This window comes from Rattus norvegicus, chromosome 7 (assembly GCF_036323735.1).
Source record: "Rattus norvegicus strain BN/NHsdMcwi chromosome 7, GRCr8, whole genome shotgun sequence".
NCBI classification, from domain to species: Eukaryota; Metazoa; Chordata; class Mammalia; order Rodentia; family Muridae; genus Rattus; species Rattus norvegicus.
The window spans coordinates 23,474,261-23,491,541 of NC_086025.1; the positions used below are offsets into that span (position 1 = coordinate 23,474,261).

General features: G+C 41.7%; 1 protein-coding gene across 14 annotated transcripts in view; it reads left to right on the forward strand.

Moving 5' to 3' along the window:
• C7h12orf42 (similar to human chromosome 12 open reading frame 42) overlaps positions 1-17,281 on the forward strand; it is a 189,526-nt gene that overhangs the window by 123,014 nt on the left and 49,231 nt on the right. For 13 of the 14 annotated variants that reach the window (XM_017595193.3, XM_017595192.3, XM_039080504.2 and 10 more), the window contains one exon: positions 5,785-5,896. The exons of the other annotated variant lie outside the window; for it this stretch is intronic. In XM_017595193.3, the coding sequence (XP_017450682.1) occupies positions 5,785-5,896 (112 nt within the window). The remainder of the gene's footprint in view (positions 1-5,784; positions 5,897-17,281) is intronic. 14 annotated transcript variants of the gene reach the window in all.

Consider the following 17,281-nt stretch of genomic DNA (forward strand, 5'->3'; position numbering starts at 1 on the left):
CACAGTGTATGCTTCCATTTGCTTTTGCAAAAGGCTTCTGGTGTTAGTTGTACATCCTCATATTCGCCCTCTGTACCCCACTTTCCCTTCCTTTCCCCCATATACTCCTCCTACTGAACTTTCCCCTTTATCTCCCCACAGCCTTATATATCTTACTGCCCTACTCTTTGGCGATTCCCTCTTCTCTACCACCTTCCCCACACCAGGCACTTGGCCACTGTGGCTATTCATACTGTGGCCCACATATTGCAAGATTATTATTCGTGTTGCTATTGCTTGGGCCACAATCCTCAACCAAAGAACGATTGCAGATTTCCGCAAAACACGTTTGAAAAAGATATCAGCTTTCGGCCAAATAATAAGGCTGTTGTAGAAATCCCTGCTTCCTCTTTTTGGTCTGCAGGGGAAGATGCATTTCCCATGATCCTAAGGGAGAGGTCTAGGTATAGGAGCTCTGGTTTCCTATTCTGTCCTCTTGTGTCTTCTAATTATAGTTCCTGTAGGTGGCCCGAAGCGGCTGCTTCTCTAACACAATGCCAAGAGAGAAAGAAAATACGATTTCATTGGTTACTGTACTTAGAATGGATCCTCAAGGCTGGCAAGGAAAACACAATAGGCTTGGCACACGAACAATTCAAAAGTACAGGTGCTGGGCGTATGCACAGCCCCAAAAATCAACATGACTTGGGAGGAGAGAGGGTTGGAAAACAAAGAAAGGTGCTTTTCATTCAGAGAAATTTATTTCTTTTCAATATTTGTGATCTGCAGCTGATAGCCTATAAGGCCACTTGGCTTTCTCTCCTGACAAAGGGGAGGCCTGCCGCATTGAATAGATGCTTGACTGGCTTGTGGCACGAGGTGGGCCATTTGTCAAGAAGATCAATATTGACTGTTCTTGTATCTTTGTGGTGAAAGTTTGCTCTTCCTTAAAAAAAAAAAAAAGAGCCGGGGGTTGTGCCTTAAAATTTAGCTCTCGTGCTGACTTCAGGCCCTGAATTGAGTGATTGCAACAGGTCTTCATAGCGGGCAGTCCCTTCCCGCTGGTCAGATGTTCCTTCTTCGAGGAGTCTGGCGCCTTTTGTCTCACAACACCTGTGGCCTCTCCTCCGTTCCTTGATTTTAGCTCAATCCTAGCTCCATGCAACATACAATTCGACTGTAACAGTGTATTTCAATGTACGTTTGGAAACATCAAATTCTATCAGTTCAGCACGACGCAGATTAAAATAAAAAAGCCTCATGTGTCATGGAGCAGAAACTTGGTGACTCAGATGAGGGCCATGGACTGCATTAGCTCTTGATGCCTCAGTTCCCCTAGTTTGTGGTAGACTGCAGAGGAGAGAGTGTCCTCTGATGGGGAGCTAGAGGAAGAGCCAACGGTCTGGTTCATAACCAGCTTCCCTTCTATAGAAAGCATTGAATTCTTTACAGAAAACTGTGGACTACGTCTTTAATGTGTGGAGAATCAGCTGGAAACTGCTATGATTCAGATCCGGACTGAGGAGATCTAGGTGGAGTGAGAGAGGTTCCTCATATACCAGGCTTCTGGGTGGTGCTACTAAGCCAGCACACCATTCGAATAAGAAGTTATTTGTTATCCGTATATTTATCTGGGTCGATTTTTTAAAATCAGTGTCTACTCCCAGACTCTGCCATAGGCTCTTCGCATCAGAATTTGTATTTTTTTTTCTTTTTCTTTTTCTTTCTTTCTTTCTTTCTTTCTTTTTTTTCTTTTGAGCTGGGGACCGGACCTAGGGCCTTGTGCTTGCTAGGCAAGCACTCTACTAGTGAGCTAAATCCCCAACCCCAGAATTTTTATTTTAAAATATATATTTCCTAGGTGACTTTTAAAAGGACAGTTATGGACGGTGGTTTAAAACACAGGTAGAGGTGTACCCCACTTAGGCTTTTATTTTAGAAAAAGAATAAGAAAAGGAGAATTCTAAACTTTAAACAAGGCCATAAGTAGCTCAGCAAATGGGCACTAGAGGATTGTTGGGGAGGGAGTGGGTCTGGGGATCCAGAGAGTTGAGAGTCAGAGTTGAGCAGGTTAGGAGACCAAAGAAAAAAGGTCCGCGTAACCTCTCAGACTTTGTGCATTTGAACTACTGGATGTGCCAGCCCTAAGAAAAGGAAGCAATATTATGTGGGGTTAAAAAAAATGTAGGTTTGGGAGCCTTTAATCCTAGCACTGGGAGACATAGGCAGGTGGATCTCTGTGAGTTCCAGGCCAGCCTGGTCTACAGAGTGAGTTCCAGGATAGCCAGAGCTACGCAGAGGAAACCTTGTCTTAGAAAATAAAAGAATGTGGGTTGGGGAAGACTTAGACTTGAGACTTCCTTACAGCAGTCATTCCACAGCCTTGGCATGTTACGTAGTCTCCCATTGTAAAGTGAGCATAATGATTGGTGTAAAGGTAGCTGTGGTGGTTTGAATACACTTGGTCCAAGCAGTGGCACTATTTGGAAGTGTGGCCTTGCTGGAGGAAGTGTGTCACTGTGGACACGAGCTTTAAGACCCTCATCCTGACCACATGGGGTTCAGCCTTCTCCTGACAACCTTCAGATGAAGATGCACCGTGTCTGCCTGGACACTGCCATGCTCCTGCCTTGGTGAAAATGGACTGAACCTCTGAACCTGTAAGCCAGCCCCAGTTAAATGTTGTCCTTATAAGACTTGCCTTGGTCACGGTGTCTGTTCACAGTAGTGAAACCCTAACTGAGACAGTAGCTCCACAGAAAACTAGAAACCAAGAAACAGTTCACCCTAGTTCAACAGAGAAAAATAAAGGAGCGAAATTGGGAGAGTGTTCTAGTTAGATCTCTGTTGCTGTTATAGAACACTGTGGTCAAGCATCTCCTAGGGGAAGAAGTAAGGGCTTGTTTAATTTTACAGGTTACCGTCCATCACTGAGGGAAAAGGGAAGTTAAGGCAGGAGGTCAAAGCAGGAACGAGAAGGCAGGCCTGTTGGCTGTTCTTTGCAGCATTCGCTTGAACCAAGGAACTTGGCTCACGGTCATGGAAGCCAGGATGGGGGTAGTGGTGGTCCGTTCCTCAGGTACTTTTTTTGTTGCTGTGATACAACACCATGACCAAGGCAACTTATAAAAGAAAGCATCAAGTTCGGTGCTCAGGGTTCCAAAGGTTTAGAGCCCCGTGCCATCATGTCAGGGAGCACGGCAACAGACTTGCACATAGGAGGCTAGAATACTACTAGTTGGAGGCTCACATCTTGAGACAACAACCACAAGGTAGGAAGAGCTCACGGTGGCGGGCTTTGGAGATCACGCAGCCTCCCCCCTAATCCTTTGCAAAGTTTCACCACTTAGGGACCAAGCATTCAAATGTGTGAGCCTATGGAGACCATTCTCATTCAAACCATTAAACCATCGGGGTGCTGTGTTCTGTGATCCAGAGCTCTTGCAGGCTTATTATCTAGATTTCTTATACAGTGCAGGACTACTTATCTAGGGAATGGTGCCTCCCATAGTGAGTTGGGCCTTCCTTTACTAACAGTCAAGACAGTTCCCTACAGACATGCCTATAGGCCAATCATATCTGGGCACTTCTTTGAGACTTTTTCTTAGATGACCTTGGCTGCATTTAGTTATAGTCAAACCTAATTCTGTCATGCACAGATTGTCGTGATTCTGTGGTCTCTGACCTGAGCTTCTACAGTTTCAACATATAGAGGCTTTCAAAGGGGTAGGCAGTGATGGTTGACAAATCTTTCAAATTAGTTCTTCCTCATTCTTTTTTGTCTCAAATTCACCCCTGGTGTTCCATTTAGATAGAAGAAATTCCCCTTTGTTTCTTAGATAAGCTGTTACAATATTTAAAAGATTGTTTCAGCCAGTGCTAAGCAAATAACGAAAATGACATCAACCAGAAAGGCTTATGAAGCACAGTCTCTTGACCCTTCGTCTGTAGATCTCTATGTTCTTGTCATTGCTATCCCTAGTCTGGGTCTCTCAACTGACAACTCTTGCCCTATGGCTGAGAAATGCGTATCTTCTCAAGCTCTCATCTTTGCCTCTTTGGCTTAAAACAACGCATGCCAAAGTGAAAGATTCTACTTTAGGACATTTATAAGACACGTTCATCCAGTATAACGTTTGTGGACTGGAACATAAATTTTTCTCTGAGGATATTACAGGGCTGAAAGAGTTATGCAAAATGCTGGCTGAGCCAAGAGCTCAGTCTTCCTTCAGGAGCAAGTTAGTTTTACCCCAAATACCAATATCAAAAGTATTTGTATATGATTTATACAAATTGGGTATCTAGTGCCTAAGCAATGATATAAGATCCAGTTATATGCAAACAATTAAAATTGCACATAAATGTTCGAAGGGCAGTTGGCACTGAGACAACACTTAATAAACAGCTTTTCATTAAAATCCAGTGAAATCATCCTTCTGTGACTTAATTCACTGTTGTTTATTCAATCTCTGTAGCCGTTTTGCCTCTGTTTACTATTGTGGTTATTTCAAGGTCACAACAGCTGACCTGAACCTGCATTCTCCCGTCTCCTGACTGCCTCCCTCTTTCTCCACCTCTCCCTTCTGAGTTACCTCGCACTCCCTGTGCTTGTAATGACCCTCTCACAAGACACTGCAGTAGCTGCCCCTCTGCCCACGAGTCTAATTCTGAAGTATCTCTCTGTCTGAGAAGCCATGTCTTATTTCTATATAAAGGACCTGGAAGATGGATCTGGCACTTAGAGTTTTTACAGAGGACCAGGGTTTGGTTCCCACTACCCACATTGAGGGACTCACAGTTGACAATAACTTCATTTCAGTGGATTTGATGTTCTCTGCAGATTTGATTTACACGGCATTGATTTACACAGACCCTCCAAACCTGGAGATAATTAAAAGTAAATACTTTAAAAATTAAAGAGTTCTGCTCTTAACTTTTTCCTATTCCTTTTAACCTTATCTTGTTTTTCATCTTACCATCAACAACAATAACAACAAAGTATATATATATACATATATATATACATATATATATATATTTTAATCACCCTTCACTAAAACATCAATTTCATGAACCATTTCTGGCACATGGTATAACTCTGTAAAAAATTTTCTGCATGATCAAAAAATGTTCATTAACTCCTTTAATCCAACACACAGTGTGTGTATGTGTGTGTGTGTGTGTGTATTTATATCTGTGCATGTGTGAATTTATGTGTTTATGTGTATATATGTGTGTATGTATGTGTTTGCATGTGTATATATGTGTGTATGTATGTGTATGTATGTGTTTGCATGTGTATATATGTGTGTATGTATGTGTTTGCATGTATATATATGTGTGTATGTATGTGTGTATGTATATATGTTTATATATCCATTTGTATGTGTGTGCATGTTTGTATGTATGTGTGTATATGTGTATATGTATGTATATGTGTATGTGTCTATGTCTGTGGGTATGTCTGTATGTGTTTGTGTCTGTTAGCATGTTTGTATATTTGTATGTGTGGGCATGTTGTGATTATCTAGAGTCAACTGTTTTCAGGATTGTAACTTTTAAGGAATAAAGAAGCAAAAGTATATGTATGTGTATATGTGTTTGCATGTGTATGCATCTGTATGTATAGTGTGTATGTGTGCATGTATGTATATCTATGTGTCTCTGTGTATTTATGTGTGTCATTTTAGTGTCCATGAGTCAAAAGTCACTCATTTAGTGTAGTAAGAGTTGTAAGTGGCATGCCTTGTATCTGGAGTCACAAAGCTAATGTTGTTTGGTTTATTTTTCTCTTTTACCTCACAGCCCATCCCTCGTTGTAAAACTACAGCTTTGCCCTGCTCCAGATTCCTTACTCACATGAAGAAATTTTCCTCATCAAATAAAACGGATAAATTACATTTTCTGCCATTTCCAGGTAAATTCAACAACCCTAAGAAAGCCCGTGGATTCCTAAGAAACTATAGACTATGTAGGCAAAATCTTAAGGTTTTTCACACTTTAGCTATATTCTAACACGGCAATGAAAGAGACACTTCATTGGTTTATGAAATTTTCAAATCCTGGGGGACACTGGCTCATGGCTTGGTTAGACCCATGGCTCATGGACATTATTAGTGCTTTGTCCCATGAATATTACTGGCTTTATTTAATTGTTGCTTTCATTTTTCAGAAAGGGTAACACATTGTAGCCAGAGGCATGTATTATTCTTAGAGTGGATAATCTCAAAAATAAACCTTTAGGCAGAGGCAGGTGGATCTCTATGAATTTGAGGCCAAGTTTGCTCTATAAAATGAGTTCTGGACCACCCAGGACTATATAGTAAGACCCTGTTTCAAAAACCAAAACGAAGCAAACAAAAGTAAAACCTTATTTCTTCCCATATTTCCCATTTCTCATCATGTCTGATGACTTTGATTTACCAAATTTGCGTCTGAAGGACCTGGGAAAATGAAGTGTTAGATGGGCCACTGTGGAAAGTGTACCCACATTGTACCAAATGTGTGTGTATAGGTGGAAACAGAGAGATAAAGGGAAAGAAGAGGTGTGGGGTAGGGATGAATTTCCAAACTAATTTTTTAAAGTGAGATCAATGTGATGTGTAATTGTACTTTTATCTGCCATGTTCTTTCATTACAGACTGTTATGGCAACTTGAGAGTATTAATAAACTCTATTTTGAGGAGTATTTTCCTGACTTGAAAGGGAGATGAATTGTATGACCAATTTTTTATCTAAGAAAAAGCAACAATTTTACAACAATTAATGAAGCTGGTTGTACTTTGACTCATGTGCTGCGTTATTAATTTTTAATGTTAGAAAGTTTTCATTTGTTTATTTCCTTGTGCAGTATACTCATACAGTGTTGCTACCAAAGATGGGAGGAGAAAGACCACAGACACAAATCATCATCAAATTCATTAAAGCAAGCGTTTTCATTTGTGTCTGTGGGCTGACTCCTCTTAAAGCAAGGTTTGGGAGTTTAGCACTGGGTGTGAGGAAGACAAGGATTTTATAGGGCTCAGGGGTAGAGGGTTTCCAAATGGAGGAAAATGGGGTTACGGGAGCAGAATACAACAGGGGATCAAACAAGGTAACCACAGTAGGTAGTCAAAACAAGGTAGTCTGTGGAGGTCATACAACCTTTTGAAACACAGACACGATGCCATTCCTAGAATAGATGGAACAGAACCATTTGTAGTTAAGGTTACAGGTGGGGCTTAGCCCAATCCTTGAGAAACCGAGGTTAATCATGAGCAGGAATAAACCAAGTTTGTTTTTATTATAAGATGGCTTTTCCGTTAACATGCAGGCAGGCTAGTTCTTCATTGGTTTCTTTAATATACTTGGATATCAGGGCTGTTGAAAGGTTTTGTTGGTTTTATGACAACTTCAATGTCCTGAATTGTATACTGTCGACGAAATCCTTATCCTAGGCTTTATATCGGTAGATTCAGTTAACTGAAGCTCAAAGCGTGTTTATGCCTATGATAAGTACCTCTACTCTAAACATAGGCAGATGTTTTAGTTTTGTCATTAAACGATATGGTATAGCAAGTGTTTATGTAGCGTATACATTGTTATCATTGTATTGTAGTAATCCACAGATCATTTAAACCGTGTTGAAGGTCCTGTAGGCTTTTTACAAGTATCATGCCTTTTTATATAAGAGATATGGGCAACCTTAAGTTTTGGTGACCATGGAAAAGAAGTCCAGGATCCAGTCTCCTTTGGAGTCTAGAAGACAACGGTAGTGTGTATTTCCTATTTCAGGGATGTTATAGCACATAATAAAGTGAGTTCTGATCCATCTCACTGTTGTTAATATCATACAAAGACTGCTAGGTATTTAGTCATTTAGTTTCAGGCAATTGATGTAACTCAATAAAAGTAAATGCTTAAATCTTTTCAAAACACAACAAAAGACCAAAATGGTCACCATATCTATCTGAAAAAAAAAGTAAGAATTCAAATTCTTACTTACATGAGAATCTTCAGAGCTGAGGTTATAGCTGTAACTGAGAAATACCATGACGTCCCTTCCCCAGATAGCTCTAAGTGATTTAATACACACCTTACATTTGGTGACCTGAAGTCTTTAGGTCAGCTGTGCCTAAGGGTCACCAATGGATGGAGGGGTAGTTAGTTATTAAGGACTCTCTAGAGCTGAGACACTTGTTTGGTCCTATGTAGCCCTTAGGACAAATGAATAGCATTTTGTTTCTGGGTGCTATAAGAGGGAGGGGATCTTAGCTGGACACCTGATAAAGGGAAGATCGGTGGTGAGGCTGGCTGACAGGGAAGGGGGAGAACTAGCTGTCTCTAGTAGCAGTTAAAGACAGATCAAAAGGCAAGCTTGTGGCAAGAAAACTAATCTTGATAGTTCCGTGATAGTCATCAAGGAACAAGATGATAAGGGAATGGTGTGTTTATGAATTTAGAGGAAAAGAAGAGTCAGACTCAATGTGGAGGAGGGCATGATAGTGGATTAAATGCAAGGGCTGAGATCGAAGGCTGGTGTGGGGGTGTTTACATAACCATTAGTTTACCCCATGAAGGATGACCAAACAGCCTCCAGGTCACTTCCAACAGGCTTGTTATTGGAAATACAGACATGAATAAGACAGGTAAGATTCCTGTCCTCTTGAAATGTACTTTTTAAGTCAGATAAAAATTGATAAGTGAATGTCGGGGTGGGGCAGGAAGGGGGGGTAGATGGGGAGGGGAACACCTTTATAGAAGAAGGGGATGGTGATGGGATAGGGGTCTTATGTCCAGGAAATCGGGAAAGGGAATAACATTTGAAATGTAAATAAAAATATCTAATAAAAATTGATAAGTGGATGAATAAATTATCCAGGTGGAAATAGATAATAAATGATAATAAAAGGTATGAAGAAAAATAGTAGGTGGATTTTCTTATATCCCCTTTTCATCAGACCCCATCCAACCTCAGAGTCAGATGAGAGACAGGCCATTTGATATCATCATAGTCTTCTCATTTCTAGGTTCTGCTATCAACAGAATCATTTGACGTGCAGTTTCCTAAATCTGACTTCCTTCAATTAGTCTAATGCACTCCGACTCTGTGGTTTTCGTGTTGAGTAATAGGCTATTGTATAGATGTACCATGAGTTTTCCAGTTATCAGAGAGGCTTTGTTGAAGCCACTGGAATGTTAGTTTAGACCTTAATAATTGTTAATGATCACAGATCTGCATGTATGATGAGGCACATAGCTCGATGCTAACCAATGAGTTATACGCTATGTAAATTTTACTTCAGTAAATCTCATATTGGAGCAACTTCTATACAAATTTTCAAAAATGAAAGATAAATAAAAACAAACAAAACAAAACAAAAATGATTAACTAATGGAATCCAAGGAATGCAGAAGAGTTGTAATTACTTAATATATGGGAGTTAGGAAAATTGATACTCATTCCGGAGAAAGGAAAGTGTTGTGTAAATTAAGATGAGAACCAGTGCTGACATTATCTGTCAGTCATAAGGAAGAGCTTTGGGTTTTATCCTAAATTCCACAGGGGCGCTAAAGTCTCTGTCCCTCTTCCCACCTACTTTTAAAGGTTATCATCTCGTGGTTTGTGTACAAAACTGTAGCAGGAACAAACGAGAAAGCAGGAAGGTAGAGAAAAGGTACCCAGGGAACCAGAGGGATGCAGTGGCCATGAGGATTGAGAGGGTGGAGGTGAAAGGGAGATGGACCAGTTATAGAGGCTAAGAAAAAGTCAAGTGAGGCTGGAGAGATGGCTCAGCGGTTAAGAGCGCTAACTGCTCTTCCAGAGGTCCTGAGTTCAATTCCCAGCAACCACATGGTGGCTCACAACCATCTGTAATGGGACCTGATGCTCTCTTTGGGTGTGTCTGAAGAGAGTGACAGTGTATACATATACATAAAAGAAATGAATCTTTTTTAAAAAAAAAAGTCAAGTAATACTCCACACCCCCCACAGACTTGGTCTCAAGGTTTGGGCTGTTATAGTGATGATCAATTGTTCTTATCAGTGAGACGGCTCCTCCAGGGTGCTGTTGCTTAAATAACTCTAGTGATTATCACGTCCCTTTCCAGTTTCTCTTCTTTTCAGGACTAGACTAGGCAAGCGGCCACAGAGATTGTAAAAATAGCTGCAAACACTTCACAGACTTCTTGATGCGTGCACCTTTGAAATGTGTTTTCCTGTTCTGTTCTTTCCTCCCATCAATGGGAAGTCTTACTTCACAGATTGACTCCCAGCCTAACTACTCTACTAGTTTTGTCTAACAGAACTCTAGAAGGTACCACAGAGGAAGATAATTCAAACGTGCTTTGCCTTGAGGCATTCCCTGTCACTGCTGGGAACCTTACCATTGTCCTGGAAGGAATGCATGTGGTGCATTTAGCATTTACCAGATAAATGGTAAGAAGCATGAGGTTGTCAACCCAGCTGAGAGCAGACATGGGAGTGACTGACAAATCTGCCCATCATTAGAGTTGCCATGGTATTCATCATAGTCTCCAGCCTTGGCTGAGATGACACAGAGCTGTCAACCCTCAGAATCATGGGAATTTGTGTTCACGCGTGCAAGTGCACAGAAATACGCACTTAGAGATTAGTTAAGGTTTTAGAATGACTTATCTATTTAATTATTTTTCATTAATTGACTAGGGGTGTGTGTGTGTGTGTGTGTGTGTGTGTGTGTGTGTGTGTGTGTGTGTAGAGGCCAAAGGTCAACCTCAGCTATCAACTTTTAGCAATGCCCACCTTGTTTTCTGTGACAGAGACTCTTGTTAACCTGGAGCTTACTGTGCAGGTGGGGCTAGTAGGACAGCAAACCCCAGAGGTCTATTTGTCTCTGCCTCCTGAGTGCTGGAATTAAAAGCGTGTGCCACCAGGCACGGTTTTGAAATTTTTCTCTAGGTATCCAAGATAGGCCTTCCCTTATGTCTACCTAACAAGCAAAATGCATCTCATCAACTAAACGTTCTCCTAAGCCCTGAGATGGTTTATTAAGCACCAAGAGCTAACTCCTATGCCTTCCAGAGTTTCAGCGGAGGGAACCAATCTTAGACTCACCATCACCTATTTGAAGTCTACCAATAACTTCCTTACCTGGCCGGGCTGTGTCTCCCAGAGCAGTGAAGCAAATACAGTGTGTAGACAGGCTGGTATAGAAACCTAATAGTAGAAATGTAATATTCATGCACAGGAGAGATTGAGTGTGGGATGATGTTGCAGGTAAGGCAGGTACAAGACAGAATGAGACTTGCCATTGGACGAGAAGGAAGGATGGGCAGGAGGAAAGTTTGAAGAGGAGGAGATGGGAACGGAAGAGGAGAGAGAGAGAGTAGCTGTGGGACAACATAGAAGCTGACGTTATGACTCCACGCTGTACCTTTACAGGTCGTTATGAATGTCCTTAAGGGATGGATGTGTACCAGGCTTTGTATGTTCAGGTGGGCAATTATATCTTATCAATTGGGTCAAAGGTTAGTGTGTTGTGTGTTCTTTCATGTGGTGATTTAAGTGTAAGAAAGTGTGCGGCGGCTGGAGACACGGGGCCTCCGTGGAATTGGGTTGTGTGTTTCTGGCATGGAAACCTGCCTTGGGAGCTAGATAGGTAGAGAGATTGCTACTAGGCTCAGAGAGAAGCCTTCAGCAGTGTGATAGGGGATGAAGCAGAGCGGGTGAGCCACTTTGATGACTGAGACTTAAGATATCCAGCAGATATCTTGAGGCACCGCAGTGCCGGACCTAGTGGGGGATAAAAGACAGCATTTTATTTTTTATATTCTTACAACAATGGAGTTTCTGTTCAAGGTGAATTTATTACCATCAGTGTCAACTCCTGAACTTTCTGTCATGATCATGTAGCAGATGCCTGGCCCAGTATGGTCATAGCAGTTGTCAAAGAACTAGCCGTGCAGTTGGACACTTAGGCTCTGCGAGGCAGGTGGACTATTTTTTCTTTATGACTCCCAATTCCTGGGTTAAAAGCAACAAGTCTTTATATTCTTAAGTAACAAGTAGGGGTTAGACTGCCTTTTTACCTCTTTAAATAAACCAGTTGTGAGTGGAAGAAGAAACTTGAAAACCATAAAGACAAATGCAATTTTATCACCTGAACAGATGTTGGCAAAGGACTCCTGTTCAATGAACATTGTACTAGATGTTCCTAAAGACATCATACTAGATGTGTCTAATGGACATTGTTCTAGATGTGTCTAATGGACATTGTACTAGATATTCTAATGGACATTTTACTAGTTTGTTACCCAGAATCAGGGTCTGAACTAGAGAAGACTTAAGGACTCTTAAGGAGATGATGGACTAGGGGAAATGTATGAAATGATGAGGAGAGGGGAGGAGATAAGAAGATATAAGAATTGGGACTAGAACCATAGAAGCATTCCAAAAGCAGGAAGGGGAGGGGCTCTGGCCCAGGAAAGCAGGGAGAGGCCAGGAGCTAAGGAGAGGTTCTGCAGTTACAAGTTCCCTTCTTGGACTGAGACTTATTGGGTCTGAACTCCTTGTCAACCACTGACTAGTAGCCTGACCATGGGCAAGTTTCCCAACTTCTTCATATTTTAGTTTTCTTAATACAAAATGGATATGCTAGTATATCCAATTCCTATATTCTATTGTGATAAGTGTCATGGTATAGATGAAGTTCTTGGGGCAGAAACTAGGCCTTATTAAATGTCCAATAACTTAGCATTATTGTTGCAACATTCAAATGTCATGAATTTCAAAAGGAAGGAAAGGATAGCTAGCATTATATAGGGTAAGTAAGAGCTCTGGCAGGAATACACATTTGTTTTAGTTGTCGAGAGGTCTTGTTGCATTGGTAAGAATAGTTTATAGCACATGAACCTCGCTCTGTATGGCTGACACCTGAAGAATAAAAAGGAGGCGAGACCATTGGCAGCACAGGCCTAGCTTGACTGTGCAACCCTGTGCAAGTTGCCTAATTTCTCTGCAGACTCCTCTGCTCTAAAGCAAGAAGAAGAAGAAGAGTTGGTGATCCAACACCCATTTACAAAACACTTTTCAGACATCCTGGGTGGTTAGACTGCAGAATGTTGTAGACATGATTTTTTTCCAGATAAGGTGGTTAATGGCTAATCAAAATTTAGGGCTCCCTGCTGTTCCTTTTCTCTGCTTCTTTTACCTTCAGACGCATGATAGGTGATAATAGTGTGCTCAAATGTGTGCACACATGCATATACTGACATGAACACATGAACGCATGTTCAGAGATTGATATGACAAGATAATCTCATTCTGCCACAGATCACGTATTCATCAACATTTGCAAATTCCAGTGGGAGTCACACAAATAAACGCACCAGGGTGAGTGTCTTCAGTTAGGGAGCTGGGGAACTCATCTAAAGGCTGTGGTTCCTGGCTGAGATCAGTTCCTATGATACAGCTCAATAGTGCATTCTAAGTGCTTCCTCGATATCAAGCTCCATATAGGGGACTGGGGCAGCCCTACAAAAAAAATAGACGGATAACGTATAGGGTGTAGTGTTATATAGTCATATAGTATAGTGTATAAACTTATTCTAAAAGGAGATTCCCAAAATATCCAGCTTTCTGATGTGAACTCTATGAATTAATGTTGACCTGGTGGTCACAGAATGTCACCTGAGAGGCACTGTTCCAGACGTTGACCTCTGTCTGTGCCATAGGGTAAGGAACCAGAGTGTAGAGAGAAGGGGAAGACAGGAAGAGGAGAGTGAGTGGGAGAGTTTGGGACCTTGTTAATTTGGAGCTATCATTCTTTCTAGAGCTCAGATCCAAGCTTGAGCCATGTATCTATAGCGGTTTGGGGAAGGTTATTTTTTTGTTTGCTGGCCAGAGCTACCATCCTGTTGACGTAGTGCTGACAACAAGCTCAGCTGGATTCATTTTCTTCAGTAGTCTCACAACTCTAGAGCCCCCTGCTAAGACCACTTTGATCTCCCAGAGAAAATACAGTTTTGTTCCTGTCATTTTGTGGTTGGTTTTTTGTTTTTTTTCCAGTTTGTTTGCACATATGTCAGAATCACGCTGTAACGGTCAGAAGGCAGTCTAGCATGACAGTGCATCTCTGGCCACCTCCCCTTCTTTCTCTGAAGATTACTGGTTCTTTCTTTGATACAACCAAGAGCTCCATTCCACTCCTATGGGTTCATGAAAAGAAAAAAAAAAAAGCTCAGATTCTTGTGGGGGTTCTTTGGGTTTGCTCGCCAAAACACGATCTAAAACATTTCTCTTCCCTTCTCGTCACTTTTCTTGCAAAGGAGCTTGTGGTAGGATTTGATACCCTACCTCACGCTGCAAAACTACTTTTCATGGGTTGACAGACATCTGCATCTGGGGAACAGCTTTTGGGGAGAAATGATGCAGATACAAACCCAGGGCTTAGTTCTTGGGAAATTCAGAAAGTGTGTTCCCTGAAAGGGAGGGGAGAAGGATGTTGTCAAAGTGTCTGTGCTGCATGGTCCTCTTGTGAATGGCCTCTCCTCTCTGTGCCTGTCAGACTCTGAAGAATGAGACTCAAGCACAAAGCAAAGGAGGCACAGGCAAGTGAAAGGGACCGGCAATGTTTCCTAATCAGCGTGGATCAAAACCACGTAGGTTTTGATTCTGCAGTCTTCCTTAGCATGCTGGATTAATCCCATGGATTAATAATTCAGCTGCTTTTGCTCACCCCGCCTCTGAGCCTTTGTGCTCACTCCCCAACCCCCAACTCTGTTTTTGAATTCTGTGAGACTCCATGAGAACAGAAGGAATGGCATTTTGTGAGGAACATGGCAGTAGGCCTGCTGGTCTACCCTTCTGGAAGATGGATTCTCTCTTGTTTGTGCCTGCGTGGTAACTAATCTTTAGGACTCCTAGACAGTTTAGGCTGTCTTCTGGGGCTTACGTTCTGTGTCTTTTTGCTGAGTGAAGAGTAGCACATTGTAGTTCTTTCTGTTGCAAGTAAGAGTGGAGGCCGAAAGAAAGGCATGTGCCGCCAGGAAGAGTAGGTAACAATGTAGCTAGGTGTGTTCATGTCTTTGTATTCCCTGGGAAAACGTCAGTTACACTGTGTCTAATTGGACAGTAGTAGTAACTAACACTCACTGAACTTCATTATGTCCTAGCATTTTCATCCTCATAGGAGCTCTATGGGGAAGTTGTGTTATTATTCCCTCCATTTGTGTGTGTGTGTGTGTGTGTGTGTGTGTGTGTGTGTGTGTGTGTGTGTGTGTGTGTGTGATAAAATAATGAATCCCAGGGGTAATCACTATCTTACTGGGTTAGAGTTGAGGCAACTTAGACCCGATGCTTCCCTGGTACTGGTGATCCTTTTGACCTATAGCCTGTCTGCTCACTATTGGCTCACTGAGCGTCTTTGAAAAAGATATGAAACTGATCCAAGCCTGTGTTTTAGTGAGTCCTAATACACCATCCCTCTTTTAAAGAAATGAGGTCCTAGGGCAGACAAGTTCCTATGTCAGCCCAGAGTTGTTCTAATTCATGAGCTGGAAAACCCTTATTTTCAAATTTATAGGCGGAAAAAAGCACAAAGGAGGAAATGGTTAGAGAGCGAGAGAACAGCTGCTATGCGTGAGGAGAAAAAGTGAAGTTTTGAGGCAGAAAGTCCTGTGCTTGGAGAGGTTCTGATGAGCACTGCTGTGCTGTACCACTTACCCATCTGCCATTCAAGCCCTGGATATACCCTGATGTTCTCTAGGCACTAATAGTTCATGCAGCCTCCAGGGTTAGTTTCTTTACCTTGTTTGGAAACTGGATTTGATGAATTATTAGAAATGACTGAGAGAGGGCTCCGGCTAGGTTTAGGAATGAGTTATTTTTATGATTAGTATTATGAAATGCCAACTCGACCTACAATTTTGCATTAGATTTCTATGATAACTAGAGCTTTTGAGGAAACCTATGTTCTGAAAAGGCATCTGCCTCAGTGAGAAAAGACCAGGCTGGGGACTGGTTACTCCTCACACTTGCAACTCTGAAATACTGTAAAGATAATGATAGCCTTAAGTATGGGTAGTGTTAAATAAGCAAGGTGAATGGCTATTGAAAAAAGAGTTAAATATAAGGAAATACATGAAGGGTTCAAGCACTTAAAGTTTGGAAGCATAAAATCATGTATATGTGTATGCATGTGTGTGCTTGTGGAATCTATAACAATTGCAGGAACAGCAAGCAAGATAAAAATATGTAGTATTTTGTATCTGACTTCTTTCTTTTCTTTTTTTCTTCACCTGTTATATTTCATTGTCTTTCCCTGATTAATTATAGAGACAAGACCATGCGTTACTCACATTGTTCTTCCTCCTCTGTCTAGAGGTGTAGTTCCTTAATTTTCGAGCTGTCTTAGAGGTCAAAACCAAGAGTAACGGGTCACGTTCTGCAAGCATAATGCAGCAACCACACAAGCCAAGAGCAGTGCCGTGCAGACTCATCCTGGGCACTGAATTTGGGGTCATTCTGGCGTCTCAATATGAGGTCCTTTTGCTGTCCTGTGGAGACAGGCAGGCACACTCCTATTTAACTTTCCAGATAAGGCAGGTAGAGTGAATGTTTTTCCAGTAAAGGAAGATCTAGTATGGGGGCTGTAAGCTCTGCTATGGGTCCACCAGTGTAGATCTGAAAAGTGGCAATGTGACATGTTTTGAGAACCGGGAACATCATCAATCCATTTATCCACTGCAAAAGTCTCTATAGCTAATATAACTTCTTAAAATGTCTACCTCTACTTATGAGATTACAAGTTTTATCCTTAAGACACCTCCAGAGGGTCTGGAGAAATAACTCAGTGATTATGAGCCCTTACTGCTTTTGAAGAAGACCGGAGCTCAGTTCCCATCACCCTCATTGGTTGTCTCAAACTGCTTCCCACACCAGCTCCCAGGTATCTGCTCTTGCTTGTTTTCGGTTTCTGTAGTAAAACTGTTGCCGACCAAAACCAACTTGGGGAAGAAAGGGTGTGCTGTAGCGTATCATACTGCACTGTATTTCATCTGAAAGGTTATAGTCCATCATTGAGGAAGCCAAAGCAGGAGATCACCCCGCAGTGGCACCACCCACAGGAGGTTGGACACTCCCACATCAATCATTCGTCAAGACCACTCCACATAGGCGTGGCCACAAGCCGCTCTGATCTGAGCAATTTCAAGGTTGAGACTCCTTCAGATCATCCAGAACTGGGTCAAGTTGATAAGCCGTCAACCAGGACACTTCACTTCCTGTCAGTTTGACTTATGAATAAGATTATTGCTAACCCAAGACCTCCCTTCTTGTTTTCTC